Genomic DNA, 19190 nt, shown 5'->3' with positions numbered 1-19190 from the left:
AAAGTTCAGACATATATATGGTGGCGGCCATCTTGGATTTTGACGTGGCGACACAATTTACAATAGCGTTCTTCCTTGTGCCTAGATACACCCAAACACCAGATTAGAAGTTGGTACTTTGCTTATTTTTCAAGATATTTCACTCACAAAGTTCAGACATATATATGGTGGCGGCCATCTTGGATTTTGACGTGGCGACACAATTTACAATAGCGTTCTTCCTCATGTCTAGATACACCACACACCAAATTAGACGTTGGTACTTCGCTTATTTTTCAAGATATTCATCTCACAAGGTTCAGACATACATGGCGGCGGCCATCTTGGATTTTGACGTGGCGACCCAATTTTAAACAGCTTTCTTCCTTGTGCCGAGATACACCCACACACCAGATTAGAAGTTGGTACTTCGCTTATTTTTCGAGATATTTCGCTCAACTTTCAGACATATATATGGTGGCGGCCATCTTGGATTTTGACGTGGCGAACCCAATTTTGAATAGCGTTCTTCCTGATGCCTAGATACACCCACACAGCAGATTAGAAGTTGGTACTTCGCTTATTTTTCAAGATATTCATCTTACAAGGTTCAGACATACATGGCGGTGGCCATCTTGGATTTTGACGTGGCGACCCAATTTTCAATAGCGTTCTTCCTTATGCCTAGATACACCCACACACCAGATTAGAAGTTGGTACTTCGCTTATTTTTCAAGATATTCATCTCACAAGGTTCAGACATACATGGCATCAGACATACATGGCGGCGGCCATCTTGTATTTTGACGTGGCGACCCAATTTTCAATAGCGTTCTTCCTTATGCCTAGATACACCCACACACCAGATTAGAAGTTGGTATTTCGCTTATTTTTCAAGATATTCATCTCACAAGGTTCAGACATACATGGCATCAGACATACATGGCGGCGGCCATCTTGTATTTTGACGTGGCGACCCAATTTTCAATAGCGTTCTTCCTTATGCCTAGATACACCCACACACCAGATTAGAAGTTGGTACTTCGTTTATTTTTCAAGATATTCATCTCACAAGGTTCAGACATACATGGCATCAGACATACATGGCGGCGGCCATCTTGGATTTTGACGTGGGTTGCACCCACACACCAAATTCGAATGCGGTCCTTCACTTATGCATGCACGCATGCACGCACGCCCGCACGCACGCACGCCTGCACGCAAACACGCACACCCGCACGCACACACGCACGCACGGACGGACGGACACACGGACGGAGGGGAAAACCATAGTCCCCCTTTCGCTCCGCTGTGCGACCGGGGACAATTAAACGCATGGCTTACCTTCAGAAGAGTTGCAGGCGGCGAGTGTTGGTGCTGAACCTCCTAAGAATGGTGTCCTTCCACTCAGTTGTGCATTTTCGGGTTCAGTCCCTCTCAAACGCTAGCTGAACCAACTGGGTCTTTCTTTTGTGGAGCATTGCGTGTCTGTGGTCCGAAAATACGTTTCTCAGAGTGGAGAATGAATTCTCGCACATTGCTGTGGAGGCGCCAAATGTTGAGGCATGTTTGAAAGCAGTCAGTACACTGGGCATTCCGATCGGATGTGTGTGGTACTCTGAGAGGATGTGCCGTGTAGTCCAATCCCTCTCGATTGGCTGTGATTGTTTTTGTGAGCTGAAAAACTGTTTAGCAACTTCGTACTCTGTCTCAATTATAGGCGATCGTGACAGGTCCATAATATGCTTCAAGAAATGTATCGCTTTTTGGATTCAGTGCAACAAGTGCACTCGCCAAGTGTGAGTTCCGCTCGCTGAATCTGTGATCCATCTCTCCCCCAAGCACTGAATCAATCAGTGTTGTCGTGCAGTATCTGAAGTTCGGTTTTATCGTCATCATCCCCGTGTCCTGTGGTTCCCATAACGACATACTCATCCATATTCGTGTTCGCTTTGCGTCTCCGTTTGGGGATCGCGGGTCCCAGTGATGCGCTGGCAGCCGTGGCCATGTCCCACACCTTATTAAACTCCTCGTCCATGAGCATACTACCTCCTCAAATGTGAATTGTGACCTGATGCAATATGACCAACAGGGTGTTTTTTTATTTTCTTATTTTTGTTTTTATTTCATTTAGCGAAAAGATTTTCACTTTTAATATGATAAATAAAAAATTAATGAACAAAACGCAAAGTTTGGCGCCAAAGGCTTGGCCTGCGGGTAGGGGGGACACAATAACTCATTTGGAGGGCATGGCCCGCGAATTCCCCACGCATGACGCTGACCCTGCCACACACACATTATACCTGTCCAACAGGTTTCGTCCGAATCCATCCATTGTAGCGGTTACCGCTGGATGTACATAATCGCCTTGCACGCCCGCACGCCCGAACGCACGCACGCCTGCACGCAAACACGCACACCCGCACGCACACACGCACGCACGGAGAGGCGCGTCCGGCCAGAACACGGCCAGACGCTCCTCTCCCGGGCATGCCCGGACTCACTGTTCCCGGGCACGCCCGCTCTCGCCTTTCCAGGGCTCGCCCAGAGCGTCCGGGCATGCCCGCTATCGCCTTTCCAGTGCTCGCCCAGAGCGCCCGGGCACGCCCAGCCTCGACTTGCCAGGCCGCAGCCAAACACGCCCGGGCAGGTCCAGACTCGCCTTTCCAAGGCTCGCCCTTGATACCCGGGCATGCCCGGTATAGCTTTTGCCGGGCAAACTTCCCGACATAAATGTGTATATATATTGTTGCCCGAAAAACGGGCTTGTCAGAATACCTGAGCTGTTTGGTTTCAATAAAGCAACTCGGACGAATTCCGTCTTTGGTCGCGTCAATTCTTTCGACTCGCGTTGGAGCGCAGTTCCTTCATTGGTGACCTACCGACATGGATACGGCAGTGACGCTTAAACTGCCTACCTTCTGGGAGACTCACGCGGCTGTTTGGTTCGCCCAGGCGGACTCCCAGTTCGCCCTGCGAGGCATCACCGCGGACGACACCCGCTTCCACCATGTTGTGGCGGCGCTCGGTTCCACCACCGCGGCCCGCGCCTTGAGCCTCCTCCAGCACCCGCCGGCTGCTGACAAATACGACGCGCTGAAGACGCTCCTCCTCGGCGCTTTCGCCCTCTCACCGGCAGCACGCGCACGGCGCCTGCTTGACCTGCCCGAGCTCGGCGACACGCGCCCGTCCGAGCGCATGGACTATATGCTCTCGTTGCTCGGCGAGCACTCTCCGGCATTCCTGTTCCGGGAGCTGTTCCTCCGTCAGCTGCCTAACCCGGTACGCCTCGCCCTGGCTGGCACGTTGATCACGGATTCCCGCGCCCTCGCCAGGGAAGCCGATAAGATCTCCTCGGCGGGCCAGCACATCGGCGCGGTTACCTGGAGCCCGCCGCCGTCCGAGGCGACGCCCATGACGCCCGAGCGCCCTGCGCGGTTGGAGGCCGAACTGCCGGTGCAACTGGCGGCCGCCACGCCGCACCGCCCGCTTCCGACACGACGGCCGGGGCCTCCACCTGACCGGGCGTGGTGTTATTACCACGCCAGGTTCGGACACAAGGCTTGGACGTGCCGGCCCCCGTGCACTTTCGGCAGGTCGGGAAACGGCCGGGCCGGCGTTCATTCCCAGCCATGAGCGCCGGCCACTCGGGCAACTTGCTGTTTATTCGGGACAAAGCATCTGGACGGCGTTTCCTGTGCGACACCGGCGCCCAACTGAGCGTCATACCTGCCTCCGAGCAGGACAGGCTGGACGCAGTTTGCGGCCCCTCTTTGGTCGCTGCTAATGGCTCGGCCATACACACTTTCGGCCCACGCGTCGTCACCCTCTGCTTCGGCAGCCAGCGCTTTCAATGGACTTTTGTTACCGCCAGCGTCCCCATGGCTTTGCTGGGCGCCGACTTCCTCTGCGCGCACGGGCTGCTGGTCGACGTCAAACGACGTCGCCTTGTCCACGCCGAGACCTTCAGCTCCCTGGCGTGCACAATGAGCAGCTCCGCGCCGACCGAACTGGCGTGCGCCCTCCCAGCAACGAACGAGTTCGCTCGCCTGCTCGTGGAATTCCCGGCCCTCACGCGGCCGACGTTTTCGGCCGTCGCGGTGCGGCACGGGATCGAGCACCACATACCCACTACGGGCCCGCCGGTCTACGCCAGGGCCCGCCGCCTCGACCCAGCCAAGCTTGCCATGGCAAAGGCCGAATTCGACGCATTGGAGCACCTCGGCATCATGCGGCGCTCCGATAGCGCGTGGGCCTCGCCACTGCACATCGTGCCAAAGCCGGGGGGTGGATGGCGCCCGTGTGGCGACTACCGCCGTCTCAATGACGCTACCACCCCCGACAGGTACCCGATCCCGCATATTCAGGACTTTTCCGCCCGTTTGGCGGGACGGGTCATCTTTTCGAAAATTGACCTGATACGGGGCTACCACCAGGTACCTGTCCGGGCGGCCGACGTCCCGAAGACGGCCGTCATCACGCCGTTCGGCCTGTTCGAATTTTTGCGGATACCTTTTGGCCTCAAAAACGCGGCCCAGGCGTTCCAGCGCTTGATGGACGGCGTGCTGCGCGACCTGCCGTTTCTTTTCGTCTATCTGGACGACATCCTCGTCGCCAGCACGTCCCGCGCCGAGCACCTCCTCCACCTCCGAACACTGTTCGGTCGCCTCAGCGAGCACGGCTTAATTGTCAACCCGGTCAAATGCCACTTCGGCGCGACGACCGTTGACTTTTTGGGCCACCGCATCACCAAGACCGGGGCCGTGCCGCTGCCGACCAAGGTCGAGGCCATCACCACGTTCCCGCATCCCCGTTCCATCAAGGCCCTCCAAGAGTTCCTCGGCATGGTGAATTTTTATCACCGATTCGTGCCCCGCGCTGCTCAGCTCATGCGGCCCCTTTACGAGGCCCTCCGGGGCAAGCCGGCCAAGCATGACATTGTTTGGTCCGCGGCCATGGACGCGGCCTTCGCCAGTGCCAAACGGGCCCTCGCCGACGCAACGCTGCTGGCTCACCCGGTGCTCAACGCGCCCATCGCCCTCACTACGGACGCCTCCAACTACGCGGTGGGTGCCGTCCATGAGCAATGGGTGGACGGGGTTTGGCAGCCACTCGCTTTTTTCAGCCGGCAACTCCGGCCGAACGAGTTAAACTACAGCACGTTCGACCGCGAGCTGCTCGGGCTATTCCTGGCCGTTCGCCATTTCCGACACCTCCTGGAGGGCCGCCCGTTCACGGCTTTCGTCGACCACAAGCCGTTGGTCTACGCAATGGCTAAGGTCACGGAGCCGTGGTCGGCCCGCCAGCAGCGCCACCTCTCCGCCGTGTCGGAGTTCACCACGGACATCCAGCACGTCGCCGGCAAAGACAACGCCGTGGCCGACTGCCTTTCGCGGGCCAGCACGAACGCGGTCCACCTCGGCGTGGACTTCACGCTCATGGCGGCCGACCAGACCACCGACGCCTCGGTGCAGGCACTCCGCGTGGCGGACACGGGCCTCCGCCTGGCCGACATCCCCTTCGCGGGCACCGTCCTGCTCTGCGACGTCTCCCAGGGCCAGCCTCGCCCCATCGTGCCCGTTTCCTGGCAGCGCCGCATCTTCGCCTCCATCCACGGCCTTTCTCACCCGGGCCGGAAAGCTTCTCAGAAGCTGGTGTCGGCGCGTTTCGTCTGGCACGGCCTTCGACGAAACATCCGCGACTGGGCCAATGCCTGCACGGCCTGCCAGCGAGCCAAGGTCCACCGCCACACCCAGGCCCCGCTGGCACCTTTCGCCGTGCCTGAACGGCGTTTCGACCACGTCCACGTGGACCTGGTGGGTCCCCTGCCCCTCTCGCGGGGGTTCACCCACCTGCTCACCATGGTGGACAGGACCACCAGGTGGCCGGAGGCCGTGCCCCTCACCTCCACCACCACCGCCGACGTGGCGCAGGCGTTCATCGCCACCTGGGTCACGCGCTTCGGCGCACCAGCGGACATCTCGTCTGACCGCGGCCCACAGTTCACGTCTGAGCTTTGGGGCGCGGTCGCCCGTTCGTTGGGGGTCACGCTGCACCGCACCACGGCCTACCACCCCCAAGCCAATGGGTTGTGCGAGCGGTTTCACCGCTCCATGAAGGCCGCACTCATGGCCGGCCTTCAGGACGACGGTTGGGCCGACCGGCTGCCGTGGGTCCTTTTGGGCCTTCGCACGGCCCCCAAGGAAGACCTCCAGGCGTCCGCCGCCGAGCTCGTCTACGGCCAGCCACTCCGCGTCCCGGGCGAATTCGTGCCTGACGCTTCTAGTCCCTGGTCCGCCGCTCGCCAGCGCTCGGACCTCCAGGAGGCCGCCCGACGATTTGCCCCCGTGCCGACGTCCCGCCACGGTGGCCCCCAGTCCTACGTCCCCCCGGCGCTTCGCACAGCGGAGTACGTCTTTGTGCGTCATGACGCGCACCGGGGGCCACTCCGGCCGCCGTACGACGGGCCCTTCCGGGTCCTGCGACGGGGCGACAAGTCTTTCATCGTCGACTTCGGCGGCCGGCCGGACCGGATTTCTGTGGACCGCCTCAAACCGGCGCACATGGACGTCGACCGACCACCACGGTTGGCCCTTCCTCCGGCGGCGAGGCCGCCCCCCGTCCACAGTTCCCCCCGCTCGACCACCCACCACCACGTCAGACCCCTCCCCACGACCCTCCAGGGGTCGCTTCGGCCGGGTCATCCGGACCCCCCTTAAATTGACCCTGCCGGTGCAGGTCGATTCTGGAGGGGCGTGTGTAGCGGTTACCGCTGGATGTACATAATCGCCTTGCACGGCCAGACGCGCCTCTCCCGGGCATGCCCGGACTCACTGTTCCCGGGCACGCCCGAACCTCCCGGGCACGCCCGGTCTCGTCTTTCCCGGGCATGCCCGCTCTCGCCTTTCCAGGGCTCGCCCAGAGCGTCCGGGCATGCCCGCTATCGCCTTTCCAGGGCTCGCCCAGAGTGTCCGAGCATGCCCGCTATCGCCTTTCCAGGGCACGCCCAGAGCGTCCGGGCATGCCCGCTATCGCCTTTCCAGGGCTCGCCCAGAGCGTCCGGGCATGCCCGCTATCGCCTTTCCAGTGCTCGCCCAGAGCGCCCGGGCACGCCCAGCCTCGACTTGCCAGGCCGCAGCCAAACACGCCCGGGCAGGTCCAGACTCGCCTTTCCAAGGCTCGCCCTTGATACCCGGGCATGCCCGGTATAGCTTTTGCCGGGGAAACTTCCCGACATAAATGTGTATATATATTGTTGCCCGAAAAACGGGCTTGTCAGAATACCTGAGCTGTTTGGTTTCAATAAAGCAACTCGGACGAATTCCGTCTTTGGTCGCGTCAATTCTTTCGACTCGCGTTGGAGCGCAGTTCCTTCACCATAACCTTTTGAACTACATTTCCGATAGAAAGGCTACACCCCCTTTCAAATGTTTCACCTTTTGTTGCCTTAAGGCCTGGAATTAAGTCGCATTAAATCAGACTTTTTCCACACATCGTAACCCACAACTTCCAAGTGAAAAACAAATTCTACAAATTTCAGAAAAATAATTAAAAATATATAACTAGAATATCTTGGTCGGATAAGTGTCCACCCCCCCTTATAATAGCAATTGTAAACTAGCACGGCAATCTGTAGAGAACATATACTTCCGCCTGGTTGGCCATATCACTCAATGGTGAAGAATCACATTTAAAAATTCCACTACCTGGATGCGGACCTTCACTAAAATTGAATCGATTCTTCCTTGTCACACACACACAACCTGTCTAAAAACTTTCGTCCAACTCCGTCCATACCTTTTTGAGATAGCCTGCTATGTATCGTTTTGGCCCTATCTCCCAATGGTGAAGAATCACTTAAAAATTAAATAATTCTCATATCCGAATCCATATTCAGATCCTCACCGAAATTGAATCGATTTGTCCTTGTCAAACACCCAACCGGTCCATCAAGTTTCGTCCAACTCCGTCCACAACTTTTTGAGACATCCTGCTATGTATCGTTTTGGCCCTATCTCCCAATGGTGAAGAATCACTTAAAAATTAAATAATTCTCATATCCGAATCCATATTCAGATCTTCACCAAAATCGAATATATTTGTCCTTGTCAGACACCCAACCGGTCCATCAAGTTTCGTCCAAATCCGTCCATAACTTTTTGAGATATCCTGCTATGTATCGTTTTTGGCCCTATCTCCCAATGGTGAAGAATCACTTAAAAAATTATAGTAGCCGAATCTGGATCTTCACCAAAATCTAATCATTTCGTCCTTGTCACATACGCTACCTCTCTGCCAAATTCTGTCCGAATCCGTCCACAAATTTATGAGATATTTTGTTCACAAACAGACAAATAGACAGGGGTGAAAACATAACCTCCATCCACCTTTGGGTGGCGGATGTAACAAAAGGATTTGGAGTTACTTTTATAACCAAAGTACTTACCTGCTGCATCAGAAAGAAGAGCGAAAGTAAATAGCAGAGTCGCAGATCTCACAGGTATGTGAACGTACATGGTGAGACGAAGGAATGGGGTTATGCAGCCGATCTCAGACAGAGCAATCAGACAGACTGTGCCCCACCTTCTTTCACACCACCTTATTGGACAAACACATCCGTGTGAATCATGTGTATACATCAATAACATTGTTAATAACTAACATCACTAGAGCATTCAGGTTTAGCTGCTTTTTAAAAAGAGGTGGGACCTGATAGCAGGGTGGGGAGGCCAAAAATCATCAAATGGCATCCAGGTGTCTTTCCTGTAATGAACTTGTAGTCCTGGATAAGTGTCCGGTCCGCTCTACCTGAGGTCATCAGAATCTCCACCTATAACACCTGTTGGAATGTAATCCCAGCTTATGCAATAATATTTTTTACAACACCATAGCAACATTATGCCAAACATTGTGAAAACGTGAATTTTATAGGAAAGTAAAGGTTTATAATTGGAAAAAGCTAGTAAGTCCAGCTTTTTTCAATTATTACCTTTTATTGTTTTATTTTGATTGGATGAATAACAACAAGCTGCATTGATTTATTGTTTTATAGGGTTTTTAAAACATCATTAAAACGTTAATGAATAACATTATTTTTAATCACATTTTTAAAAACGCTAACATTTATAGGATATTACAAATTAACATCAAAAACATCGAAATGTCTTAGAAACGATTTGAGTTCTGATATTGTTTTTAAAAACCAACGAAATAATGTTTTATATAATAACAATAATAATAATAATAATAATAATAATAATAAAAATAAAAATAATAATAATGTTTTCATAACATTTGGCTGCAAGTTTTCTCAAATGTAGTGAAAATGTTTTTGTGTTATCTGCGATACCAGTGTAACGCAGGATTCAGACCTCAGCACTACGTGAGAGTGTGGTTCTTTATTCCAGTTTGAAACACACAAACAAACCTGTGTGGTCCAAAAATACGAACGGAAACATTACAATATGTTTACAATAACAACCATATTGCTTTACACAAACGGTCATCTGCCATCTGCTTGGAAATCTGCCAACATCACCGCTTTACACAAAAAAGGTGCAAAAACAGATCCTTGCAACTACAGACCAATCAGCCTTCTCCCAATTATCAGCAAAGTCATGGAATCCATCATTGCTTCGGATATGAAATCTTTCCTCTTCTCCAATGGCTTGATCTCTGATCATCAATTTGGTTTCAGACCAGGTCACTCTACTCTGGACATGTTGCTTCTGCTGTCTCAACAATGGATGGAGGTCCTCAATGCCAAACAGTAAATTAGAGCTGTCTCCCTCGACATATCACATGCCTTCGATACGGTCTGGCACCCCGCTCTGCTCACCACTCTCCTCCGATGGTATCGATTGAAATCTCCACACATGGCTTGCGGACTTCCTCTCTGGTCGTAGTCAACGTGTGGCCCTGATTGGGTTTCTCTCATCTCCCCTTCTTGTTCAGGCTGGAGATCCCCAAGGTAGTGTTCTGGGCCCTGTGCTTTTTCTAGTCTTCATCAATGATCTCTTTGACTTTCTTGAAAATGCTATCTCTTTGCTGATGACTCTATTCTCTGCCGCTCCATTCCTCATCCCTCAGATCGGCAGTCTGCAGCCTCCTCACTCTCTGCAGACCTGGACAAAATCACAGACTGGCCAAACAAGTGGAACATGTCTTTCAATCCTGATAAATCTCACACTCTTACGATGTCTCTCCGAAAAGACCGACTGGACAACCCTCCCATCTACTTTCTGAATAATCCTCTCCAAGAAATTTTGTCAATCAAGCTTTTGGGTCTCACTATCTGCCATGATATTTCCTGGGAAAACCACATTTCCAAGCTGGCCTCCAAAGCCAGTCGCCGACTGGGCATCATCAGTCGTGCGAAGTCCTTCCTTGGCACACCTGAGCTCCTCACCACATACAAGGCTTTTATCCGTATCTCAATGGAATACTGTTCCCCCCTCTGGGCTGGTGATCCTGCCTCACACCTAGCTCGGCTTCACGCTGTTGAAACCAAAGCTTTCAGAATCATTGGAATCTCCTGCGATGAAGCTATCTCCGAGGGGCCTTTCACTTACTCACCGCAGGCAGGGAGGTGGTCTTTCTGTCTTCTACCGACTCCTCTCCGGCCTTGCTCCCCCAACTCTATCTGTGCTCTGTCCCCCAAATTTTCCGACAGGTCGCACAACATCTGCCAGTAACCCTCTTCTTTTGCAACTGCCAAAATCAAGACTCTCTGCTCACCTTTACTCCTGCATTGCTCTTTACTCCCGCGTCTGGAACAAACTCCCTCACTCTCTTCAATCCCACTCCTCTCTCCAGGTCTTCAAAATAGCTGTTCACCACCATCTCTTGTCTTCCCACATCCAAAACCTTGATCTCTTCTACCCCCGCTAATTCACCCCAGATCCACTTTTTTTTTTGGAAATCCCGACTTATTTCTTTCCTGGAAGTTCTAGCAGTGTCCATGTGTTTTCTTAACCTCTCCCACCCCTCCCCCCCCCCCCCTTCCCCTGCCACCTCCCCCAAAGCCCTCTCCCTCCCACGGATCTTCCGTTGTCCCTGTTCTCTGCTGTTGTACTTGTGTGCTTCTCTCTCTCTCTCTCCATCTTGTCTCCCGCTCCCTTTATTGTATGTTTTGTGTGTCCGTTTGTCCTTTTTGTGATTGATGTTGGCTCTTTCACGAGCCTCGATGTTGTATACAAATATATATATATATAACTGTGAGAAATAGTAGAAACCCCACAGTACGAGCAGGGCGTCTCATTTGCATTGAATAGATAATCGGGAGATTAAATCAGACGCGGATCAGGACTTCGATCTTTAATTTGACAAGCTTTCAACCAACAAAGGTCTTCTTCTGAGTCTACAAAAACAGCATATATATATATATATATATATATATATATATATATATATATATATATATATATTAAATTGTATATCAACTTGATGACTTGACAACTTGATGACAAATATATATATATATATATATTATATATATATATATATATATATATATATATATATATATATATATATATATATATATATATATATATATATATATATATGTGGGGAATCGAACCATGTTCCACACCTTGAGTTCAAGAGATAACAAGATTTAATGATGAACCAATATCACAGCGCTGTGGAGGGTGTAAGAGTCATACCATTCACAGACGAATAGCATGGCCACATACACTCCTGAGTTCCTTACAGAAAGAACTTCCTTATATACTTGCAGAGTGTGATAAAAATCTCCGCTAATTTTGGCAAGTTTCAGCAGTATAATACACAATGGGGGAAACGTTGACCAGTACCCCCACCCTTGTCCTATCTTCTTTGGCATGAGCAAAGGGCAAGATGCGGGAGGGAGAAAGAGCACCGTGACATTCTCAAAACTTATCTTCCATGTTGGCTTTTGGTCAAGGACAGACAGACGCGTTTTCACTAGGGGGTCTAACAGAGCAAGCAGTTTCACTATCTTTCTACATTTTTTGGCACAGTTGGACAATAAAACATAGTTCAAAACAAGAGGGGACATAGTAAGCTTAATCCTTTTCACAAAGCAACCATTATTAAATGCAAACCACAATTACATAAGGCACAATAAAAGGCATGATCTCGACATTCCCCCATTTGGTCTCTACGAGACTACGTATCACAGAGACCAGGCCACATCGGCTTTATTTGCAAAGCAAAAGAGTATAGTGTTATATGTGGCCACATCGGGCTTTATTGAGTGTTGTATGTGTGTCCTCCAAGGGCATGCCACGCACATAAAGTACCTTGCATGCATGTTTGAAAGGTGTCATGTTGTGCGTGTTTGGAACATGAAGGCTCAGAACATGAAAGTCTATTAACGTTTCGGATCCACAATGAAGGCCTCTGGTCCAGATGAGGTTCTGCTCTGCCAGGGGGCCAGCAACCTCCCCTGCGGAACTTGCTCCCCCCACCCTTTGCAGATGCGGTCCTTGCAGATCTTCGAAGTTAATCAACGATCATGCCCATGAGATCTCTCACGTGCTGCTGTTCTGGGGAATACATAATGTTGTCAGTATCTTGTGTCTCATGTTCCTGGTCAGGGTACAGAGCGTTAAAATCTGAATCACTTGAAGCAAAGAGATCCGAAACATTTGAAGCAAAGAGAGGGACTTCCTTTTATGTCAAAGTCTCCCATGGACGCCTGGTCGGCTTGCGGGTCTAGGATATCCATGTCGGGTCCCTCGACTGCCAGACCCAGCGTCGCAATCAGATCCATAGTTGGGTCGGAAGGGGGTGTACAGCGGTGAGCTTGTAATACATAAGAGGCGTTAGCCAGTACACGCAAGGGGTTTACCACACAAGTATCACAGTCATCACAAACATCAATACAGGCATCAGCCAGTTCCCACAAGGGATTTTCAACACAAGTATCACAGTCATCACAAAAATCAATACAATCTTCTGAAGCGCCGGTCACATCTGCCTTGTTGAAGGACCATTTTAAGGTCGAATGCCTCTGTGGTCAAGATCATGGTCTTCCGACGGCGGTTTCTTCATCGTCCATCCTGAAAAATACTTTCTTACACACACCATGATCAAATTCCTAGCCCCCCGTCCCACCAATTGGCATTTAGTTACCTTATCTCTCAGATGGTTGGCTTATTCATAGCCGCATTTCCTGTGTCGTGACTGGAAATTCAAATGCCATATTTACTTTCACCAATTTCCGAAAATACCTTCCTTTTAATCATCTTCCCTACATCTAATAATACATGATTTACCAACCATTTCCCCCCCATTTGGTCAATGGAAATAATCGGTATTCTCCCCTTCAAAATTTCACTGTTATCCTATCAATACCTGGACATTTTTTCTCTTCCTTCCTAGATACGCGAATTTCACACCAGTATAAACCCACTGGAAAAATTATCTGAAAAATAACGAAATCGTCTCCAAGTTCTCTAGCTAATCTCCATCCGCAATCACCAACTTTACCCTCCTATGCATTTTGCCTTAGGTTTTAGAACCTAGAGTCTACCAAAACAACAACTAGCCTCCCCAAGCCATTTCCCTGCAAGAGCAGAGGTTAGCCTTGCGGTCCACATGACAATCTTCTTCATTTTGCTCTATCACCTCCCTTTGAGCAATAATTCAATTGATGTGATTCCCACGTACCTGGTGGAGTTCTGTTCACCTGGTCTGCAGAGCCGTGATCCAATCTTCACCAGCCCCCAATCACCTCCTCGATTGGGGTCATTCTGCATGTAGCAATCTAACACAACGTTTTTAAACTTTACATTCATTGGTCCCCCCAGTGCAAGCTAACCCCTTGTATCACCTTCTTATCACAAAAACAACAGTCCATAACTAACCACTTTCCTTTATTTCCTGTCTTTTCCATTAACTTTTTACAACCTTTTCCTCTACTTCCTCAACAATTCCTAACAAAGTCACCTGTCATTGACAAATAATCCATCTGAGTCGACTTTCCAATCCAATCATCTTTGCACTTTCCACGACCTTCTTCACACTTCCTCCCAAACCTTTCCTTCAGACACAACCCACATGAGTTATGAATACAATTTCCCCTTTCAGGCACGTGTCTAGCCACTCACAAAGTGTCCATAAGACAACGTCATCATATTTCATACCTCAGCTCTCGAGACCACCCAGGGGTCCCTTGAGAGATGCATCCTAATGTTAATCAGCTCTCGAGAGCTCAATTTTGAACAGGGGTAAAACCAGCAATACTCAATTCTGCCAAGCAAGAGGCCAGAGCAGTATCACCCCTCTTCCCTCTGCCCACCATAACTGGCAGACAGACAATGGCGAGCCACAAGCCCCAACCCTACAAGGCTCCAGCTCCCATCCAAAGGACACAAACTCCCTCAGACTGGCATAATCTCTTTGCCAGCTTATGTACGAACCAAGATTGCAAACAAATAGTTTTCCAAACAAAACTCAGTTGTCACCCTATTGCACCATATTGGCAGAATTCACTTCAGCTCTCTACCACTCTTGTGTCGAGTGGTGCCCCAAAATGACATTGCACGAACCCTTTCAATACCCGTCTAAACCTACTGCCATTTAACGACGCTTCCCAGATGACGGTTCCCCATACACTATTCTGGCACAAAATTGTTGCATCCCACAGATGCCACGATTATTTGAACAAACTCATTTTCCTAATCCACCTTTTCAATTTTCATTTCAATTTAAAGTTAATCCAATGTCCTCTAATATCTCTCTTAGCATCCCATGCACCTGTTGCAGACACCTGTTTTAGCCTCTGGTCCAATAGCTGCCCAATAAACAAATAATAAAAAGAAATTAACTTGATCTATTTATTGAAATAGACCTAATTCTCATGTTGGTCAATTTTTTCACCCACTGTGACTCTCGCGTCAATCCTGCCATTCCCAACCACATTTCCAGCGAGGATGACGTCACTATTTCACATCTTTCCTTCCTTGAACAGCGGGAGTCCTCCATGAGATGCATTCCGATGTAAATCACTTCAAAGTACCCGAATAGCCCTCCCTGGAATCGCACCTTTAACATTACCGGCACCGCCCTTTCTTGGTTCAAATCCTACCTCTGACAGACACAAATCCACTGCTCAACTCTATCCTGACGGACTGCATCACTGAAATAAATCCTGGCTTCAAATCAACTTTCTCAAACTTAACTGTGATAAATCTGAAATAATCGTATCATCTTCCTTTGAACTCAGAGCACACCAACCAGTATACATCAAACATTGGATTCATATTTCCACAGAACTCCACCACTCTGTTAAATCCTAAACATGCCCAATGGGCAATCCCCTCTGCTCAGGGCTGCAAAATGCTGGATTCTAACCTTCCCAAGCACAGCTCTTGTCCGCCAGGCTGCAAATTCAAAGCAGTTTCAGTCCCCCTTTTTCCCATACACTAGCCAGTGTAAGTCAGCCAAACATAAACAAAGAGGTTCCAGCGAGCTGTGACCTCCATAACTCTAAACAACTCCACTGGCACCTTTTAAAACAAACTTTCCCAGTCACTTACTAAAATAAAGTGCAGCTCTTGTCCGTAGATATACGTTAACCAAGGTTACATGAGACTTGACAACAATAGTACTGGGCCGTGGAGCAAGGCATCAGAGACAACTCCCCTCTCCACCTGGACTTATCCCAGGTAGAATTTGGCTACCTACAGAGAAAGTACCTGCACAACACATTTACAAACCAATTCGTCCCCTCGTATTAGGGGACGTCACAAATGTTCCACCACAATTCACAGCAGGTGACCACCCACCTGCCTTCTGTCGAAGTCCAATTCAATTTCCATTCACAGACAGACAGACAGACGAACCCCCAACGTACTAACAGGATGGTCTCACAGAGGCCATTTCATTCAAATCTGTAGGCTGCCACGATTCTTCCCGCCAGGACACACCATCATAGTCACCATAGTCACACGACACGTCAGCAGACACAGTGAATGACATTCGACACCATAACAGACACCGCAGACACTGCTCCTCCTTGATCCATATCTGCAGACGCAGTCAGACACACCCAGTCGGACAGACAGACTGGCTCCACATTACAACTGCAAACATCCGAAATGACAACAGCTAACACCAAATATTTATTGTCCCCCTTTCAGGGAAGTCAAATCAACCTCCATTAAAGCACAAAACAGAAAACGATCATATACTCAGAGTATATACCATATACTCAGAGTGAGACCCGAAAATCAAGCAGACAGACCGACAATCGAACCTGTCTTTCGACACTGCCGAACGACAAGTCTGCAGACACTGAGGGAGTGACATTCGACCCCCAGTAGACACCGCTTTGGTCCGCACCTGCAACTCCATCACGCCTCCAACTTCTTTTTCGGCGCATCGATCAACACAAATGTACCGACGCATCTTATATTCTACACATTGCTATCCAACCTTTCGCCACAGTCCCATCACAAACAACGTATCTCTCGCGGCATGCATGGCGGGAATCACACTCGCATTGCACCAACATGGAATTCGAGCACATTCCATAGTTGCGAAAATATTGTGCTGGACAAGACATTATTATCATCGACTTGCGCTTTCACACGCATGGCAAAGTCCACGGATGTACAAAGTCGAAGTGCCCTCTCCCCTAATTGATCCACACTGTACCTCGGCACACATCCTCAGATAATTAAATACATGTTTTAATCCAAGCGTGCATCCTCGCACCGCTCCACCACCACCTTCCAACCACCGCAGGTGCACCTGAACTCCATGGCACACCCGCAACTCCCTCAAAATCAGTGTTCAGAGACATGACTCCATGGACAGCCAGAAAGCCAGACAAATACGGACACACACACACAGAGATAGACACAGGTGGGTTATCGCCTGCATTCTGTACAAATTCCATGTTCCTGTCCATAAGTTGGCCCATCAAGTGTAACCCCTTTCACGAAACCTTTTCTGAGGGTCAAATGTAACAGACAGACAGACCGGCAAATAGGCAGGGGCAAACCCCTAGGCCCCAGACACCCTCACCACACACATACCCCGCATCACATAGGAGTATCAATGAGCCGGACAGCAAATGCCATATGTCTTCGTCCCAAATCGAGGGCAAATTTTCACAATGGCAAACAATTAATATATTGTCCACATTCATCTTGGTCACCCCAACCCATCCTGGCTCTCCCCAAGAGCTCCGTGTCCGGACAGACAGACAGATAAACAGACCGGGTGAAACCATAACCATCCATCCTTCCGATTGGACTCACGCCAGCATCACATGTCATTCTTGCCTTCATTCAACGCATTCTGCCATCCCAAGTCGGCCAAATACAAGCCCCGGCCATGTCGTTGAATAAACACCCAGTCGGTTGACAGCCTATCATTTTTGACTTTCACTCCCATTCTCCCTTGCTACATCTGGAGAGCCGTTAATGTGGGGATGTAATTGAACACTTGTTTTAAAGCCCTGTCTACACATGCTTTCCATAACATACTCATTATTCCCTGCCAATTTTACTCATCCGGATTGCCCAACGCCTGCAGGCAATTTGGGGAACCCCTTGTCAATCAATGACACACATCAATGACACACACACAATAAACACAAATACACGCTGCAATGACAGATCATTCATTTCCTTATATACACATACCATGTGACTGACCCTTCATTCTCCATACAATACAGTATAAATTCATGCACACTCCAATCCTACCTACCTGTGAACTTACCTGGCCCCTTGCTGTGATGTCTCAGCACTTCTCCTGCCTTTCTCCTATCTGGTACCTGCGCTTTTCTGATTCCAGTTTAATTTATCCTTCTCCAAAATCACATAAACATTTCCTATTTCCACATATAAGAAATAACCAATATCTCCCTTGAGATACAAAACAAAAACACTTCCAACACATCACTTCAAGCCACCTCATCACTCGCATTGTTCACACACACGAATGCGTCCCCTGCTTGTGCACAGCATGGTCCGCATTCCTGTCTCGATTCTGTCCCACCTCGCTGTTCCCCGCGAGGCAGCTACTCCGTTGCCCCGGCAACCTGCCTGCATGTCTCGGCTCGCGTGTTCACAGCTGGATTCCACACACCTTTTTTTTTTTTTTTTTTTTTTTGTATACAAGATCGAGGCTCGTGAAAGAGCGAACATTAATCACACAGAAAGACAAACCGACACATAAAACATATAACATAGGGAGCGGTAGACAAGATGGGGAGAGAGGGGGAAGGACACAAACACAACATTTGAGAGCAGGGACCGAGAGACATGGAGACATCGAGAGATCTGAGAGAGGGCGAGGGCTTTGGGGGGGGGGGCGTGGGAAGGGGGCGGTGGGAGAGGTATAAAACATATGGACACTGCCAGGACTTCCAGGAAAGAAGTTGGAATTTCAAACAAGGTGGATCTGGGGTGAATTAGCGGGGGTAGAAAAGATCAAGGTTTTGGATGGGGGAAGATAAGAGATGGTGGTGAACAGCTGTTTTAAAGACCTGGAGGGAGGAGTGGGATTGAAGGGAGTGAGGGAGTTTGTTCCAGAGGCGGGAGAAAAGAGGAATGAAAGAGTGAAGGTGAGCAGAGAGCCGAGATTTCGGCAGTTTAACCATCAGAGGGTTGCTGGCAGATCTTGTGCGACCTGCAGGAATATTTGGGGGACAGAGCACAGAGAGAGCTGGGGGTGCAAGGCCGGAGAGGAGTCGGTAGAAGACAGAAAGACCACCTACCTGCCTGCGGTGAGTGAGTGAAAGGCCCTCAGAGATAGCTTCATCGCAGGAGATTCCAATAATTCTGAAAGCTTTGGTTTCAACAGCGTGAAGCCGAGCTAGGTGTGAGGCAGGAGCACCGGCCCATAGGGGAGAACAGTATTCCATTGAGCTGCGGATGAAAGCCTTGTATGTGGTGAGGAGCTCAGGTGTGCCGAGGAAGGACTTCGCACGACGGAGGATGCCCAGTCGGCGACTGGCTTTGGAGGCCAAAGCCTCCAAAGCCACCTCGTACATTATAATCCTCTCTGTTTTATTTCTCCAGATCTAACCTCATCTTTTGTCCAGAAAGAGCTAATACTTGACCTGCCTATAGCATATTGTCAGAACTTCTTCCTTTGGGTAAAAACTGCACCGGATGTGCATGCCTTAAATCCTGAGACAGGACAAAGAAGGCCTTGAGGGGGGGGGGGGGGTTATCAGATACGCACATCCAGTGCGTAGCTTAACT

The 19190-nt window shown here is 50.0% G+C and overlaps 1 protein-coding gene across 1 annotated transcript in view; it reads right to left on the bottom strand.

The window, feature by feature from the left end:
* The window catches only part of LOC137417154 (carbonic anhydrase 4), an 87409-nt gene extending 78793 nt beyond the window's left edge, over positions 1-8616 (bottom strand). Inside the window, exon 1 of the mRNA XM_068102949.2 lies at positions 8426-8616. Within this exon, the coding sequence (XP_067959050.2) occupies positions 8426-8495 (70 nt within the window). The 5' untranslated portion in view covers positions 8496-8616. The remainder of the gene's footprint in view (positions 1-8425) is intronic.
* Positions 8617-19190: the final 10574 nt, after the last annotated feature.

The sequence above is a fragment of the Myxine glutinosa genome, chromosome 8 (assembly GCF_964187855.1).
Source record: "Myxine glutinosa chromosome 8, kmMyxGlut1.1, whole genome shotgun sequence".
Lineage (NCBI taxonomy): Eukaryota > Metazoa > Chordata > Myxini > Myxiniformes > Myxinidae > Myxine > Myxine glutinosa.
This window is presented reverse-complemented; position numbering and strand designations above follow the sequence as displayed.